Source organism: Homarus americanus, unplaced genomic scaffold (genome assembly GCF_018991925.1).
Source record: "Homarus americanus isolate GMGI-L3 unplaced genomic scaffold, GMGI_Hamer_2.0 scaffold16430, whole genome shotgun sequence".
In the NCBI taxonomy this organism is placed as follows: Eukaryota; Metazoa; Arthropoda; class Malacostraca; order Decapoda; family Nephropidae; genus Homarus; species Homarus americanus.
In genome coordinates, this window is record NW_024729259.1 from 3,414,042 (window position 1) to 3,429,936 (window position 15,895).

The 15,895-nt window shown below is 43.9% G+C and overlaps 3 protein-coding genes and 1 non-coding gene across 4 annotated transcripts; 2 read left to right on the forward strand and 2 right to left on the reverse strand.

Annotated features, from left to right (window-relative positions):
* The first annotated feature begins 2,353 nt into the window (after positions 1 to 2,353).
* LOC121866418 (endocuticle structural glycoprotein ABD-5-like) lies at positions 2,354 to 4,004 on the forward strand. The gene is made up of 3 exons (XM_042366075.1): positions 2,354 to 2,507; positions 2,932 to 3,137; positions 3,321 to 4,004. Exons 1-3 carry the CDS (start codon positions 2,484 to 2,486, stop codon positions 3,448 to 3,450), a joined length of 360 nt encoding a protein of 119 aa, XP_042222009.1. The 5' UTR covers positions 2,354 to 2,483; the 3' UTR covers positions 3,451 to 4,004.
* A 2,034-nt stretch (positions 4,005 to 6,038) lies between these two features.
* On the reverse strand, positions 6,039 to 7,706 carry LOC121866419 (endocuticle structural glycoprotein ABD-5-like). Its single transcript, XM_042366076.1, has 3 exons — positions 7,429 to 7,706; positions 7,120 to 7,325; positions 6,039 to 6,936 (listed from the first exon to the last, which is right to left on the reverse strand). The coding sequence occupies exons 1-3, from the start codon at positions 7,450 to 7,452 to the stop codon at positions 6,807 to 6,809; spliced, it is 360 nt and encodes a 119-aa protein (XP_042222010.1). The 5' UTR covers positions 7,453 to 7,706; the 3' UTR covers positions 6,039 to 6,806.
* A 2,561-nt stretch (positions 7,707 to 10,267) lies between these two features.
* Positions 10,268 to 11,849, reverse strand: LOC121866420 (endocuticle structural glycoprotein ABD-5-like). The gene is made up of 3 exons (XM_042366077.1): positions 11,790 to 11,849; positions 11,377 to 11,579; positions 10,268 to 11,254 (listed from the first exon to the last, which is right to left on the reverse strand). Exons 1-3 carry the CDS (start codon positions 11,811 to 11,813, stop codon positions 11,131 to 11,133), a joined length of 351 nt encoding a protein of 116 aa, XP_042222011.1. The 5' UTR covers positions 11,814 to 11,849; the 3' UTR covers positions 10,268 to 11,130.
* A 3,422-nt stretch (positions 11,850 to 15,271) lies between these two features.
* On the forward strand, positions 15,272 to 15,343 carry Trnaw-cca. The gene has a single exon. It is a non-coding gene; the product is annotated as a tRNA-Trp (tRNA).
* Positions 15,344 to 15,895: the final 552 nt, after the last annotated feature.

The window sequence follows — 15,895 nt, forward strand, 5'->3', positions numbered from 1 at the left end:
CCTCCCTCTACCTGCCGCCTGCTACACCTCAATTCATTAACATCTATTTTTACACACAAGAACAATACGTATTCTGTCATTTATAAAAGAAAGAGGAGGAGCATTGTTCGTCGGAGCTGTGTTAAACTTCCAACATCTGCTACACACACACACACACACACACACACACACACACACACAACAAATTTACTACGATCCAATTAATACGAGTTTGTTGATGAAGCACAAAAAAAACCTTGACAAAAAACATGCTGGTGCTTCTTCAGGTACCTGACGCAGAGATTAAGTCACACATACCTGTTCTCCTGCAGACTCTCTAATCTCTCAAGATAATCTCCAGTCTTAATCAATCCCAACTTAAACCATTATAACTGGAGCCAGAATGCCTAATTTAATCCCAATTTAACCCATTTATAACTAGAGCTAGAACGCCCAATTTATGGTACTGTACCTGTGTGTAATTGGAACCCATTTGTCTAGTCTTCATGTGAAATAAGTTAGGGTGTTTAATCTTCAAGTGAACGTCGATATCTCAGATGACAACATAACTAGCAGGTATAGAGGAGGTGTACAAGCATGAGGTAGTGTAGTAACGCTCTCACGGGAGCTCCACACGTTTCTACACTCAACACGGAAGTTGGGAAAATAGTCACGGGGAAAAAATCACAGGAAAGAAGTCCCGGAAAAAGTAGCAAGAAAAAAGTCACGAGGAATAATGTCACACGAAAAGGTTATGGGAAAAAGTTACGGGAAGTAAAGTGACAGGAATAAAGTCAGGAAAACGTCACAAGAATCAAGTTACGGGAAAAAAATATACGAGAAAGAAGGCACAGGAGTAAAGTCACTAGGAAAAATCACGGGAAAAAAGTCACAGGAAAAAGTTATGGGAGTAAAGTCATAGGAATAAATTTATGGGGAAAAAGTCACTAGAAAAAGACACGAAAAAAAAAATCACGAGAAATTAACTGAAATTAATCATAGTAAAAGACACAGGGACCAAAAAATTATAAATATCACGTATAAAAATAATATAACTACGTGAAATGTGAAGTTATGAGCAAAAAATATTCATACAGTAAGTTGCCTGAGACACTGAAGGTAAGATTAGAATCACTCCACGAGATACTGTAGGGGGTGAGAGAGGTGCAGATGACACACGTGGAGAACACATTAGCGGTTAATATATAAACCATCAGATAAATATGAACTGTTTTCTGCTTATGTGTTGAATTTTGATTTGAATTTTGCCGGGAACAGCAGCTAGTTTATTGTACACCCCATATTTATTTTATGTGCCGTAGCGCCCACCAAAAATGATTACAGAGCAGAGGTTACAAAGGGTGTTTATCAGACTCCAATGGTCAGGAGTCAGTGTTACAGAGAATTTACAGTACATTGATTGTTTAGTTCTATACATAGAAGTTTGCTTAACTACTAGATGTAAAATGTGGATACAACTTTAGCATATCAGCTATTTTGCAACCAGAGATTAAGTGCTATGCCAGTACATACACAGTATGCTTGGATCTCTCCGTAAAAGTTTATATTTTGTCAAAGTCTAAGATGTAGTGTTGGAGTGTGTGACCATATGTCTGGCCACATACTTTACATTTAGTTTTGTTCACATCTGCCTGAGAGGCATACTGCCAGAGGTACTTATATCCTAATCTAGTTATCGTGTTACTTGCTCCATATACATGTTTTACTTGATATATGTCATCCTGGTAAACAATGATTTGACTAGTACCTATTTGCACTTATCTACTGGCTTCATATTCATCAACAAGTTCTTTCCCGATTACAGTTTTTAAGGTTCTATCTGACAGTCCTAGATTGCATTCAATAGTGTCTTTGTTGGACGAAAATTTAGCTAAGGCATCAACTCAATAAAGTTCACTAATGCCTATGTGTGAGGGGATCCACAGCAGCTTAATCCTGGCACCCCGGCCAACAAGGGACGGACAAAGAGTCGGTGATCATGATACTGTCAGTGGCAGAGTCTTCAACAAGTTTTAGGGCTGTGAGTATGGCAAATAGTTCAGTTTGTAGAGTGGATGCCCAGTTATTAATTAGCTGTGTGTGTGTGTGTGTGTGTGTGTGTGTGCGTGTGTGTGTGAGGTAAATTGGGCAAGGAATGCGGAGGAGGATGTGGGTGATGCGCAGGGGAGGGTGTGGGTGAGGTGCGGGGGAGGATGTGGGTGACGAAGCAGCATCAAGAAGGACGCTCTGGGTGTCTTCACTACCACGTGCATCTCTCGTCTCATGTCACCCTGGTGAGTTTTCACGCACACACTCACGAATTCCTTCATCGTCATCACGAACTTCCCTGTTATCATCACGCTTTTCGTAATGTGGGTGTGGTAAGTGCGTCATCGAGGGCGTGGCGAGTGAGTCGTGGATGTGGCAGAGGAGGAATATATAGTGTGTGGGGGACCTGTGACCAGCACCACTCACGCCCTCACACCCACTCAATAAGCATCATCATGGTCGCCCGTCTCTGCTTTTTCGTGAGTGTCTGAGAGGTTCTGTTCACCTCACCTACAGTACAGCTGCTTCTCACCCTCTACACTTTGCTGAGTGTGTCTAGTAATCAACCAATCATCACTCTCCTGACAGACTCCTCACACACCTCCATCACCACATATAACACAAACATTTCTACTGAAGGCCTTCTGGTCCACATAGCGCCTTGCTCTGTAACGGGTGTATATTGTAGCGTAAGTCTAACATTTCCATTTCGTATCGACACACACACACAATCCCTCCAAATTAGCAGTGAACTCACTTTGTAACAACCACTTTATCATCAAGATCCCTTCAAAGCTAAAACAAAACAACTTCATTATTAATAGTGAGTTACGTAACGTTTTTTTTTTCAACAAAACCCAGGGAGTCTGTTTACCTCAAATATATAGATATATATCTCTCCAGGTATTGGTGGTCGTGGTTGCCAAGACTACCGCCGAGCAGCGCGCCTCTTACGGTAACTCAGGAGGCAACAACGCCGAGATACTGAAGGACGAGAGGACGCAGGACGGCTACGGCACGTACTCCTTCCAGTACGAGACCAGCGACGGCGTCACCCGGCACGAGTACGGCAGCCAGGATGATGGTCAGGTGACCAACGGCGGCTGGAGGTGAGTACATTAGGTGTAGGCTGGAGGTGAAATACATTAAGTGTACAGTGTAGTCTGTAGGTGGAGTACATTATGTGTACACTGTAGGCTGGAGATGAGTACATTATGTGCACACTATAGACAGGGAGTACATTGTTACCCTCACTATCTCTTACCTAAATGTCTGTTGATGGTCGTCCACAGATACACGTCCCCTGAGGGTCAGGTTGTGGACATCACCTTCGTGGCCGACCACGGGGGCTACCAGCCCACGGGGGACGTCCTCCCCGTAGCCCCGGCCCTTCCCTACCAGCGGTCACAGCCGTACCACTGAGGCAGCTGTCCCTCCCGGGTTAAGGTGGCCCACCAGCTGCACCTTGTTGTTCCTTCTGCTTGTCTGTCAGGCGGCCGTCCTCAGGAACACCTGGCAGAAGATGCAGAAGACCTCGTCATTACCAGCGACCATTCCTCTCCTTATATTTGTCTACTGATGTTATCACTGTGATGCTTCTCGTCTGCAGGTGTCTATCGCAAACAAATTATCTCTTAGAAACGATCTCCACTGTAGTGAACAATAGCAGTGAAGAACAGACACACCCATGACGCCACAGTCACCTTAATAACCCCTATAATTGGTAATGTTAACTGTGTATTGTTACTCACTCTGTTATGTTATTTGTGTTCTGTTACTCGTTGTTTGGTTATAAATTTTTTGTTTTTTCGTGTTTGCTGTGGTGGATTGTGGTGACATTTATATATTTCTGTTTTTGTTCACACGTCATCGTTCTTGTCAGTGTTTCTTCAGTCATTCAAATGTATTAACACCTTTCTTAATTTCTTGTAGCTGGAGTGTTGAGTGAAAATATAATAAAGAAAAATATAACGATACATAATGGTTATTTTATTGTTTACATTTACGTCAGTCCCAGGAACAACCTGCCACCCTCAATTATTGCTACACTGCCATCGTCTCCTCCCCTTCCACGCCACAGTACATTACGATCACTCCAGTTCCCCTACACAGCAAGATATTGTAGACCCAACGTAATTTTTCTTAACAAAATCAAAACACACACGGGATAAATTCTAATGTAATAATATCAAACGTAAAAGTTAATTTTTCCAAGGAACGAACTTTCAAACACGGAAGTGGCCTCTTTCTGATCAGTTACCCTCTAATTTTATACTAAGCCAGACTAAAAAACAATAAATCACTGGTCCTATCGTTTAATTTACAGTAATATCAATAGGCCTAATATAGCCGTCATCTTGCCTAACTGTATTAGACCTTTAGCCTATAGACTAGACATATTATCATTTTCATAAACAAAGGCTATCCCATGACAAACATTATTAGGCGTACCTGTCTTTGTCTTATGGTAAAAAAAATCGCACTCCCTCCGCATCTGGAGTCATGTGGCTGTCTACATACACGACCACAGTGATGACATCCCAAGCTGCTTTCTTCATCAGTTTCGTGAGAGTTGATATAGGGTTTTCCAAAGATCACACCTAAGATCAGTTACTACCACGAAAATCTCATCACTGGAGAAATTCAGCAGCCTTTTCTTCACACCTTCACCCTCCACATCTTCTCACGTGTGACTGTTTAGATCTCATCAGCTGGGCAACGTGATTGCTTAATATTTCTTCAGAGTGTTTTGTTCCAGGAACGGTGATTGGTCTACTGAAAAATCAAAACAAATACACCAAAACCCTCTCTGGTGTCAGCTTACCGAACTAAACATAACTTGTAGTCGCAGCACAAACTGTTATTAATTGTGAATCATCCATTACCTATAGTTTGTACGGAATCCATATCTTCTGGAGATATGGACAAATTTACAGGTTCACATTCTGAGTCCATCTCTTTTCGAGTCTTCTTACCGATACTACCACTACTGCTACTACTGTTTTTGTTTATAATTTTATTAAAACGTGGCCTCTAGGCTCCCCTAATAGCCACACCTCCATCACCATTTTATTACCTTATTATTAAATATCCCAATACAAAAGTAGCTACCCTAGCTGAGTTGGTTAAGCCGCAGATCTATGCACCCTTCAGTGACTGTTGCCTCATAGTCATTATCTGCGACTGTTGTTGGCTTTGGGGCCGAAGATCTCGTTCCCTTGAGGCAAAACAATGCAGACCTTAGCAGAGAGGACAGTCGACATCTCAACCTGGCTACAACGTAACTTCTGGGCTGCTGCTTCTGTTCAGATAACAACCTCAGTCAGTCTTGCATAGAGGCATTTTGGACTTGGTCCCATCCTGCTAGAGGGTGTGAACACCAGAGGAGTGAAGCTGCCTTGATCCACATTTTGCATTCTCTTCGGTTACGTCCTGTTCCTGCAGTTCTCGTTCCTCTTGTGTGCAACCTCGAGAGATAGGTTGTGGTGACTTGCGGCTCACTGTCCCCGAGTCCTACTACTACTACTACTATTGCTAACACTACTGGGACCACTACTTTTACTACTTAAAGTTATTGTGCTTAAAGGGTTAAATCATCGTCCTCAATGGTTAAAACATCGTCATCATACAGTTAAACCATCATCATCAAAGGGTTAAACCATCGTCAACAAAGGGTTCAACCATCATCATCAAAAGGTTAAACCATCATCCTCAATGGTTAAAACATCGGCATCACACTGTTAAGCCATCGTCATCGAAGGGTTAAACCATCGTCATCAAAGGGTTAAACCATCGTCATCAAAGGGTTAAACCATTGTCATCAAAGGGTTAAACCATCGTTATCAAAGGGTTAAACCATTGTCATCAAAGGGTTAAACCATTTTAATATTAAGTAGAGCCTCATATCGACTCAAAATAAAGTAAGATAAGGATAAAGATAACGTCTTATGTTTTTCCTACACGTAAATTAGTCTACAAACAACCAGGTACGTAAACACAAACAAGGTGAATATTGTTTTTTATAATTTCTTTATTTTTTACCTGTTATCAGACTATTACACTCAAGAGACCATACATATAGTCTTTTACAAGCTAAGACCTCAACAACGACGGGTAAAGCACAGTAAAGAAAAATATCAAGAGAAATATATAGTCACTAAATACACGGAAACGTACGTAAAGGATAAAAGTGAACGAAAAGTAATGATATACGAAACGGGTGGATGTATAAAGCCGATAATCTTATTTAATGTTTACATCCAAAAGTCGCGCCTGACAAATCCAGAATCCGACTTTATGAATTTCGTTCTTTATTATAATCCGTATATATACTGTGATTCATATCGAGCAGGGAATGATGATGTGAAGTTCAGTCAGGCTCTGAGGTCTAATGGTTCCTCAACATGACAGTGTGTAAGTATGACAGTGACTGATGCTAGACTTACACGAAATTTACATGACAGAAAAAATAATCTACCATAAAGACTTAGCATAAGGAAAAACAGGAAAAAGTTTAACACGAAACATAAGGTGAAGTGCTATATTACTTAGCTACATGTTTAGGAACAATTTCTAAACAAAGAATATGGAAGACGCAGCTCAAGAAAAATAGAAATAAACCCACACGCCACCAACTTCCTGCACAGTGTTTCAGATATAAGATATGTGACGTCTTCTGCATCTTCAGCCAGGTGTTCCTGAGGACGGCCGCCTGGCAGACAAGCAGAAGGAACAAGGTGCAGCTGGTGGGCCACCTCAACCCGGGAGGGACAGCTGCCTCAGTGGTACGGCTGTGACCGCTGGTAGGGAAGGGCCGGGGCTACGGGGAGGACGTCCCCCGTGGGCTGGTAGCCCCCGTGGTCGGCCACGAAGGTGATGTCCACAACCTGACCCTCAGGGGACGTGTATCTGTGGACGACCATCAACAGACATTTAGGTAAGAGATAGTGAGGGTAACAATGTACTCCCTGTCTATAGTGTACACATAATGTACTCATCTCCAGCCTACAGTGTACACATAATGTACTTCACCTACAGACTACACTGTACACTTAATGTATTTCACCTCCAGCCTACACCTAATGTACTCACCTCCAGCCGCCGTTGGTCACCTGACCATCATCCTGGCTGCCGTACTCGTGCCGGGTGACGCCGTCGCTGGTCTCGTACTGGAAGGAGTACGTGCCGTAGCCGTCCTGCGTCCTCTCGTCCTTCAGTATCTCGGCGTTGTTGCCTCCTGAGTTACCGTAAGAGGCGCGCTGCTCGGCGGTAGTCATGGCAACCACGACCACCAATACCTGGAGAGATAGAGAGACGGAGGAGTAGTAGACGTCACTGTCGAAGCAGTTGTACTTAATATTTGTCAGTTAAGGTTCAGTATAGTACTAAATCAATACTCACGACGAGACAGCTTAGAGGGGACATGTTGGCTGTGGTGTGGGTGAGGGCGGGAGTGATGCTGACCACTGTCGCCCCACACACTATATACTGTACCTCCCTCACACACACACCCGCCAGTCACACCCAGTCCTCGCGTGCAGTGGTGATGATGACTGTGTTTTGCGTGTGTCAAAGCTGAGTAGCGTGTTAGTCACTTTCTCAGGGTTGGTGCAATGGTGGAGGGCGTGTCTCCTGTGACACTCTTCCGGGCGGTCTACTCTCACCTGTCTGCCCCTAAACTTTTGGAGAAGACGATGGTTTAACTCTCCGAGGATGATGTTTTATATCTTTGAAGACGATGGTTTAACTCTCCGAGGATGATGTTTTAACTCTTTGAAGACGATGATTTAACTCTCCGAAGATGATGTTTTAACTCTTTGAAGACGATGGTTTAACCCTTTCAGAACAATAAACCAAGAGTTAACCCATCGTCTACAAAGAGTTAACACAAGGTAGACATGAAGGCAAAAGACTGTGTGTAAACTATAAGGTACATTTCTCATTGATGAAGCCGTGACGAGAGCATCATTACTGTTTATTCTCAATTATTTATTTACATTAGTCTTACAGTTTTCTATCCATCTATCACCAACTGTCTTGGGAATAATAGACACATCTACCAGTGAACTACAATCTATCACCAGCCGACAACACAATGCAACACACCGCAACATAAGACAACACAAAACAACGCAACACAACACAATGCAACACAACATAATGCAACACAACCCAACACAACGCAACACAACATCAAATAAAACGTACTTAATACTGTAGAGTGAAAAATAACACGAAAAAAAATACACAACTTCGCGCCATCATTTCATTCTCAATTAAACCTGGAGTGAATCATACCACCTCAGGCGTCATCTTCTCTATTCACTGCTTCGTTAGTGAGACGTCAGAGATATAGTGAAACCTCTATTTAGCGGATTATATGGAGAGAAAGTCCGCTATATCGAAGGTTTGTTAGATGTGAGAAAACTCCATCTAACAAACTATATAGAGAAGAAAGTCCGTTACATCAAGAGTCCGTTAGATGTGAAACCCTCCATCTAACTAACCATATCGACATAAAAGTCCGTTGTATCGAGAAGTCCGTTATATATATAGACTTAACTGTACATTTCCCCAGTTACTTATCCTGTTATTAATGTATCTCTAATGTTTACGGTGGGGGGGGGGCAATTAGGGGACGGAAGGAGGGGGTGGTTGAGGTGAGGTGAAGGAGGAGGAGAAAAAGGGAGGTGAGGAGGAGGAGAAAAAGGGAGGTGAGGAGGAAGGGGAAAGAGGAGGTGAGGAGGAGGAGTAAATGGGAGGTGAGTAGGAGAAGGTGCAAGCAAGGAGGAAGAAGAGAAGGAGATGGAAGAAGAGTGAGAAGGGCAAGAAGGAGTTGATGAGGAGGAAAGGAGAAGAATGTGGCAAGGTAGAGGACGGGTGTAAGTCTCTTAGAGTCTTGAAACGTATACAGGTAAGGCGAGGTAGAATGGAGAGACAGTAAACAACACAGACAATAATTAGTTTGCATTGATCTATTTGTCCAGTGAGAATTTGTCCAGCAGGTATTTGTCCAGTGAGAATTTGTCCAGTGAGAATTTGTCCAGCAGGTCTTTGTCCAGTTAGAATTTGTCTAGTGTCTGATGGAGCGTGTACAGTAGACTATCCAAACACACACACACACACACACATCCTTGACCACCGAAGGGTCAAGACGTACCTGGCGCTCCTCTCAGAGCAGCCAGGTCAACTGTTATGTTGGCCCATACCAACTCCCTCCCCTGAACCCTCCTCCCCACCGGAATATCAACATGTTCTCGCCAGAAGTTACTATTTCATTTAGGAAAGGAATGGAACCAGTGTTAAACAGAGGTGAACAGTGGTGAACAGTGCTTAAGTCAGTGAGAACAACTCAACAGTAACAGTGGTACCCAAGTTGACCTTCACACAGTGAGGTCCCAGGTACCCAGTGATAACGGCCCGTGAGACCCAACAACCAGCGATGTGTTAATCCGTCTACGATAGGAAGGCCTGGAACCACACCTCACTCATATAACACCATCTGTGAGGGAATTACTACACCACGTGAGGCCCCTCATAACACCATATGTGAAGGAGTTACTACACCACGTGAGGCCCCTCATAACACCATCTGTGAGGGAATTACTACACCACGTGAGGCCCCTCATAACACCATCTGTGAGGGAATTACTACACCACGTGAGGCCCCTCATAACACCATCTGTGGGAATTACTACACCACGTGAGGCCCCTCATAACACCATCTGTGAGGGAATTACTACACCACGTGAGACCCTCATAACACCATCTGTGAGGGAATTACTACACCACGTGGGGCCACCATCTGTGAGGGTACTACACGTGAGGCCCTCATAACACCATCTGTGAGGGAATTACTATACCACGTGAGGCCCCTCATAACACCATCTGTGAGGGAATTACTACACCACGTGAGGCCCCTCATAACACCATCTGTGAGGGAACTACTACACCACGTGAGGTCCCTCCTAACACCATCTGGGAGGGAGTTACTACACTACGTTTTTGCTGTTCAACACCTACATTAATCTGTATGTTCACTTTACCTTTCTCTAACGAAGGCTTTTGTTAAACCACCAATGTATGTAATAAGTCATTTATGTCCAATGTATATTTTCAGCCTTCGGGCTGCAGAACTTTTTCAATAAACCGTCAATTATTATTATTATTATTATTATTACACACAGACGATAGGGAAAACCTCACCATTTTTCGCCAACAGGGAAACACAAACACAACAGATTGATAAATATTTAGTGTACATATTACAAAGTGTGATTACAGCAATACAAATTCTACCATACAATACAAAGTGTGGTTACAGCATTGAGACAAATATATAATACAGTCAAAAGTGTGGTTACAGCAATAGAAAATATATTGTTTTTTTCCTATGTTATGCCACCTCCATCAGTTCAGATCATCCTGTTTCATACATCTTCAGGGTTTTTGGTCAGGGGACGAGGATTCTGTGTTGAAGATCAGGGGGAAGACGCTTGTGTGACCTACGGGTAAACTAAAGCCGTGTAGTGTAGTGTACGGTAAAGTTAAAGTCAACCTAACCTAACTAATTTTAAATCTAACCAAACCTAATCTAATCTAACCCAAGTTATTCTCTCCTAAATAAACCTAATCTAACAAATTTTAAGCCTAACTTATCCTAATCTGACCAAACCCCATTTAACTTTATCAAATCCTAGTAAGAAGAACCAATCAGAGACCATCCTGCCCGCATCTGAGTGGATTTCGCTTTCCTGGGAACAAATTAACTAAGAGACACTGAGAGAACCGAGAGATAACCCCAGGAAGGTGAGAGAGTGACCTGAGGAAGTATCTCTCACACCTACCTGCGTTAGCTAGCTCTATGAAGACCAATACTGACTGAATGGCTGGCTGACTGACTGACTAACTGATTCACTGATGAGTCAACAAGAGTGTGGGTCAACAAAAGCGTGGGTGAACAGGATTGTGAATCAACAGAAGTATGGGTGAACAGGGGTGTGGGTTAACAGAAGTGTGGATGAACATAAGTATAGGTCAACAGAAGTGTGGGTTAACAGAAGTATGTGGGTTAATTAACAAGAAGATGGGTTCCTCCTGGCCTTAGTTGCCTGACCGTTGGTAAGGGAGGGCCGGGGCTATGGGCAGGACGTCCCCACGAGGCTGGTAGCCACCGTGGTCAGCCAGGAAGGTGATGTCCACGTGCTGACCCTCAGGGGACGTGTACCTGAGGGTCACAATTTCGTCAGCAAACATATAACTCAGATGTGATACAGAGGGTAATAATATACTCAACTATGCACATATTATGTACTTATTTAGTCTGAAGTGTATGCATCATGTACTCACCTCCAGCCTCCCTGAGACACTTGGCCGTCGTTCTGACTTCCAGACTCCTGCCGGGCGGTGCCGTCGCTGGTCTCGTACTGGAAGGAGTACTCCCCGTAGCCGTTGCGCGTCCTCTTGTCCTGGAGGATGGTGGCTGTGTTGGGAGGCGGGCCGTAGGAGGCGCGCTGGTCGGCGGTGATCATGATGACTACAAAAGCCAACACCTGAGATAGCCATGAGGACGACTATCAGTATTTGGCTTCTATGTCACATTTACTGACCAGCGGCCTCAGTATTTATTTATACAAGAAAAATTATCTTTGAATTATATACAAAACTATCTTCAGAATCAACACACACACACACACACACACACACACACACACACACACACACACACACACACACACAGGAGCTCTGCCCAACACACTCACGGCCACAGTGAGTCCGGTGTTCATGATGTTGGTCGGGTAGTAGGTGTGTGTATGGGCGTGAGGGAGACTACTAACAGGTATGGCCAATCACCCACTATATACCTGGCCCAGGACTCCCCCCTCGTCACACCCATCACACACCCGTCACGCCCACCACACGCTCTGGCACTCCGTTTTTACCCTGTTTGTTGACAAAAGCGCCCAGCGTGGTGTAACCCTCGCGAAGGAAGCGCCGACGCACCTGCTTTTTGTTGAGGACTTTCACTTGGAAACACTCGAGGGTGATCACGTAGTGTACACGCCTCCGATACACCTACCAGGTACAGGTGATGTAAGGTGTAGGTAGCTGCTCTGTGTCTAACGGGAGAGAGGCTTGTAATGTCTGACGAATATCCCCACACACACACACACCTCAGAGGGACACTGTTCACGATGGTTAAGACTCACAGTAAGAGGTGGCTGACCTACACGTCTTGAGAGAGGGAATGCATCTCTATAAGCTGATGTGGAGGACTCTCTTACCCATATCCAATCAGACGCTCGTGTCATATAGTGTCAAAGCTTGCTCGAGCATTTTCAAGACCCTGTTCATGACACGTTTAAGAGAGTTATTCCAAATGAACCCTAAACTTATCTTTCTCCTACAGCGGCCCTGTCTTATGGAACGACTGTCATGGTAGATATAAGATTAACATCATTAGTGTGGAATGAATGAGTGACCTCCCAACCTATCGTCTTTCAAGGTCGTCCCTCCAGTTTGAGTGACGGTGAGTGGCAAAGGACAACCCTGACGAGACAAAACATGAAGGAAAGAACAAGGTCCTATATTACAGTAGGACACAAAATCTTCTCTTACTAGGTGACGAAGACGCAAAACTTACCCCCTGCAAAAAAAAACCAAAAAAAAAAAACCACTCGTATATACTCCAGCCAAGTATAAGCATTTCAGACGGTCCAGGAGGGCAGATCTTCACTACTCTAGCTATTGTATTATTACACCAGGTGACATTAATTACAACCATTTACTTGGATTTTATAATTTTTGACCTCATATCTTTAATCACCATGACCGAAAGTAAGGTACAGGAATATAAAGGCTTGAGTCATATACGTAGATATACATGAATGGTCGTGTGATCAGAGTCTACGCCAGAAAGGAGTTACTTAAGACAGGAATAGGATTGGGTGGTTATCTGTAGTCGATGGCCAGGTGAGGTATCCGACTACCTACCTGTAATTACAACCCCTCTCTCTCTCTCTCTCTCTCTCTCTCTCATCTTTGCGCCAGGGATAACAAAGTTCCCATACGTCATAATATGTAGATCCTGCCACACAACACACTGAGAGACACACTAACACCATACAGTATAACTTTAGAACACCAATAAACATGATTCGCCGTCGCTTATTTACAAACGGGTCATAAACACCAAGCCGAGGTGTTCTCTGATGTGGCTACCTGTGTGGAAAGGGAGGGAGAGGGATGGACGGAGGGAGGGAGAAGGGAGGGAGGGAAGGGAGTAGCACCACACCTAGCTAGCCGTGCCGCGTGACAGAGTGACAGACACGGAGCATCAGCCCTTGACGGAGGAGCGACCACAACCCCACCCTGAGGAACTTGCTATGGCTGGCACCCTATATACCCTTCCTTGCTGCCACCATCACAAAACTCCACTCCTACACCTCTACAACACCATGTACACCTCAACAACACGACCCACACCACCCACACCATCACAACACCTCTACAACACCACCCACACCATCACAACACCTCTACAACACCACCCACACCATCACAACACCTCTACAACACCACCCACACCATCACAACACCTCTACAACACCACCCACACCATCACAACACCTCTACAACACCACCCACACCATCACAACACCTCTACAACACCACCCACACCATCACAACACCTCTACAACACCACCCACACCATCACACCACCACCCACCCTCCTCCTACACCTAATAACGCTCTCTCCACATACTCTCCTCCTCACTCAGACAAGCAGACAAACCTCACGTACGTAATTCAGGAACGATAAGAGGCCGACAGAGATAAACACAAGACCATAATAACAAAAGCTTTCTCTCGGTAATAATACCTGGTCGTCGTTTCTCGTATAATTAAGAGTATAATAATTATCTGTGGCGTATTATCCCTTATTCTTTTTTCCCTTTTACTGGATATATTATACTCGTTTCTATAAGAGGTGTGGAATTATGGTAGAGTCTTAGTGGAATTTCGACGCCATTCAGGTCATCGTATTTATCTTGTAGGTTAAGTAGCTCTCTCTCTCTCTCTCTCTCTCTCACAATCACACACGCGGCGACACTATACCTCTCCTGCACCTCACCGCCACTTTCCTGATGATGAGGGGAAAGTGGCAAACCATACAACCTCACCTGGCCACACATCTTGCTACTGTCACACACACACCATCAGATGGACACACCTTGTTACTGCCACACCTTGCAAATTGAAGCCCCACCCTCAAACATTACACACCCATACCTGATGTCGACACACACACACACACCTCCACGCCATGTCTCCCGAACTCCGTGAAAGTATAAACACAGGTATGTAGTTTCTAGAAACTCAATGAATAGATAAATATAAGGTACTGTAGGTGTTGTAACTGGAGAGAGAGAGAGAGAGAGAGAGAGAGAGAGAGAGAGAGAGAGAGAGAGAGAGAGAGAGAGAGAGAGAGAGAGAGAGAGAGAGATTAATAAATACTCGTTTGCTATGTTATAAGTAGTCATTCCTCCTCTTTCTTCTCTTCCTATTCCTTCTCCCTTTTCTCCTCCCCTTTCTCTTCTTTCTCCCTCACACTCTGTTACGCTCGTGTTGTTTGCATTACTCTACAAATTAAGTTTATTTTATGCGAGCGTCTTGTTACAGTAGATTCGTTAACCTGGGGTTGTGTAGATGCGTTATTTTCAGGGTCAGATTAGCTCTCTCTCTCTCTCTCTCTCTCTCTCTCTCTCTCTCTCTCTCTCTCTCTCTCATACATCTATCTATATATCTATCCCTAAACATACACACATACAGAAAAAACACAGTATTCTCTCTTCTATTCTAGTCTGTCATCCCCACACGGTGACGAAGGCTGGGCAGAGTTCTCACGCTTCCCCAAATTTTCCCACGCTTGGAGACGTTTTCTCATCATTGCCTCTTGCTTGCATCGCGTTTTCCACCGGGGGTATTTGCATCAGACCCCAGAAATTGTGATGTCTAGCTTACATATTCTACAAGGCAAGGTTTTAAATGGGAGGTGATCAGAATATTTATGGGTAGACAGTAGTGTAAGTGTGGTAGACAGTAGTGTAAGTGTGGTAGACAGTAGTGTAAGTGTGGTAGACAGTAGTGTAAGTGTGGTAGACAGTAATGTGAATGTATTAGACAGTAGTGTGACTGTACTGGAATGCAATCTGAATGTAGTAGTAAGTTAAGTGTTATTGACGGCCTCGTGGCGCAATGGTAGCGCGTCTGACTCCAGATCAGAAGGCTGGGTGTTCGAGTCACTCCGGGGTCAAGTAACACTTTTCCTTGACCTCTAATATTGACCCGCGGCCATGACCTGAAACTCCATTCAAATAAAAAAATAAATCTCACGCCTACCCTCTCTCTTCTGAATCCGTCTTACCCCCCTTCCTTTCTCTCCTATAGGTCAAATGTAAGTTTTATTATTAATTATAGTAAATGGATGGTTTCAACGAATTTAAGACATCATTTATATAAACTATGATGATGATGATGATATATACGATTATATTATAGCCTACCTGAGAGAGCGATAAACTAACGATGCCAATTCTATTATATAGTCAATAGTCCTTAAATATGCCTATGTCAATACTTATTGTCTGGGGGTATGTAGAGTACCTCAGTAGTGGCCTAATGTGTGTACCATCACCACTACCGTAACTAGCATCAGTACTACTACCATCACCATTACCATAACTAGCATCATTACTACTACCATCACCACTACCATTCAACATCACTATTGCCATCACCACCATTAACACCACCACCACCCCCTCCACAACTTTGGTCGCAATTTGTACAAACACATGCTACTCTT

Excerpts from the sequence above, each read along its gene's own strand:
- LOC121866419 (XM_042366076.1), bottom strand. The coding sequence starts at position 7,452 with ATGTCCCCTCTAAGCTGTCTCGTC. Across the intron at positions 7,326-7,428 it reads CCCCTCTAAGCTGTCTCGTC|GTATTGGTGGTCGTGGTTGC; the intron begins GTGAGTATTGAT and ends CTATCTCTCCAG. Across the intron at positions 6,937-7,119 it reads GTGACCAACGGCGGCTGGAG|ATACACGTCCCCTGAGGGTC; the intron begins GTGAGTACATTA and ends GGTCGTCCACAG.
- LOC121866420 (XM_042366077.1), bottom strand. The coding sequence starts at position 11,813 with ATGAACACCGGACTCACTGTGGCC. Across the intron at positions 11,580-11,789 it reads ACACCGGACTCACTGTGGCC|GTGTTGGCTTTTGTAGTCAT; the intron begins GTGAGTGTGTTG and ends TGGCTATCTCAG. Across the intron at positions 11,255-11,376 it reads GTGTCTCAGGGAGGCTGGAG|GTACACGTCCCCTGAGGGTC; the intron begins GTGAGTACATGA and ends TGTGACCCTCAG.
- LOC121866418 (XM_042366075.1), top strand. The coding sequence starts at position 2,484 with ATGGTCGCCCGTCTCTGCTTTTTC. Across the intron at positions 2,508-2,931 it reads TCGCCCGTCTCTGCTTTTTC|GTATTGGTGGTCGTGGTTGC; the intron begins GTGAGTGTCTGA and ends ATATCTCTCCAG. Across the intron at positions 3,138-3,320 it reads GTGACCAACGGCGGCTGGAG|ATACACGTCCCCTGAGGGTC; the intron begins GTGAGTACATTA and ends GGTCGTCCACAG.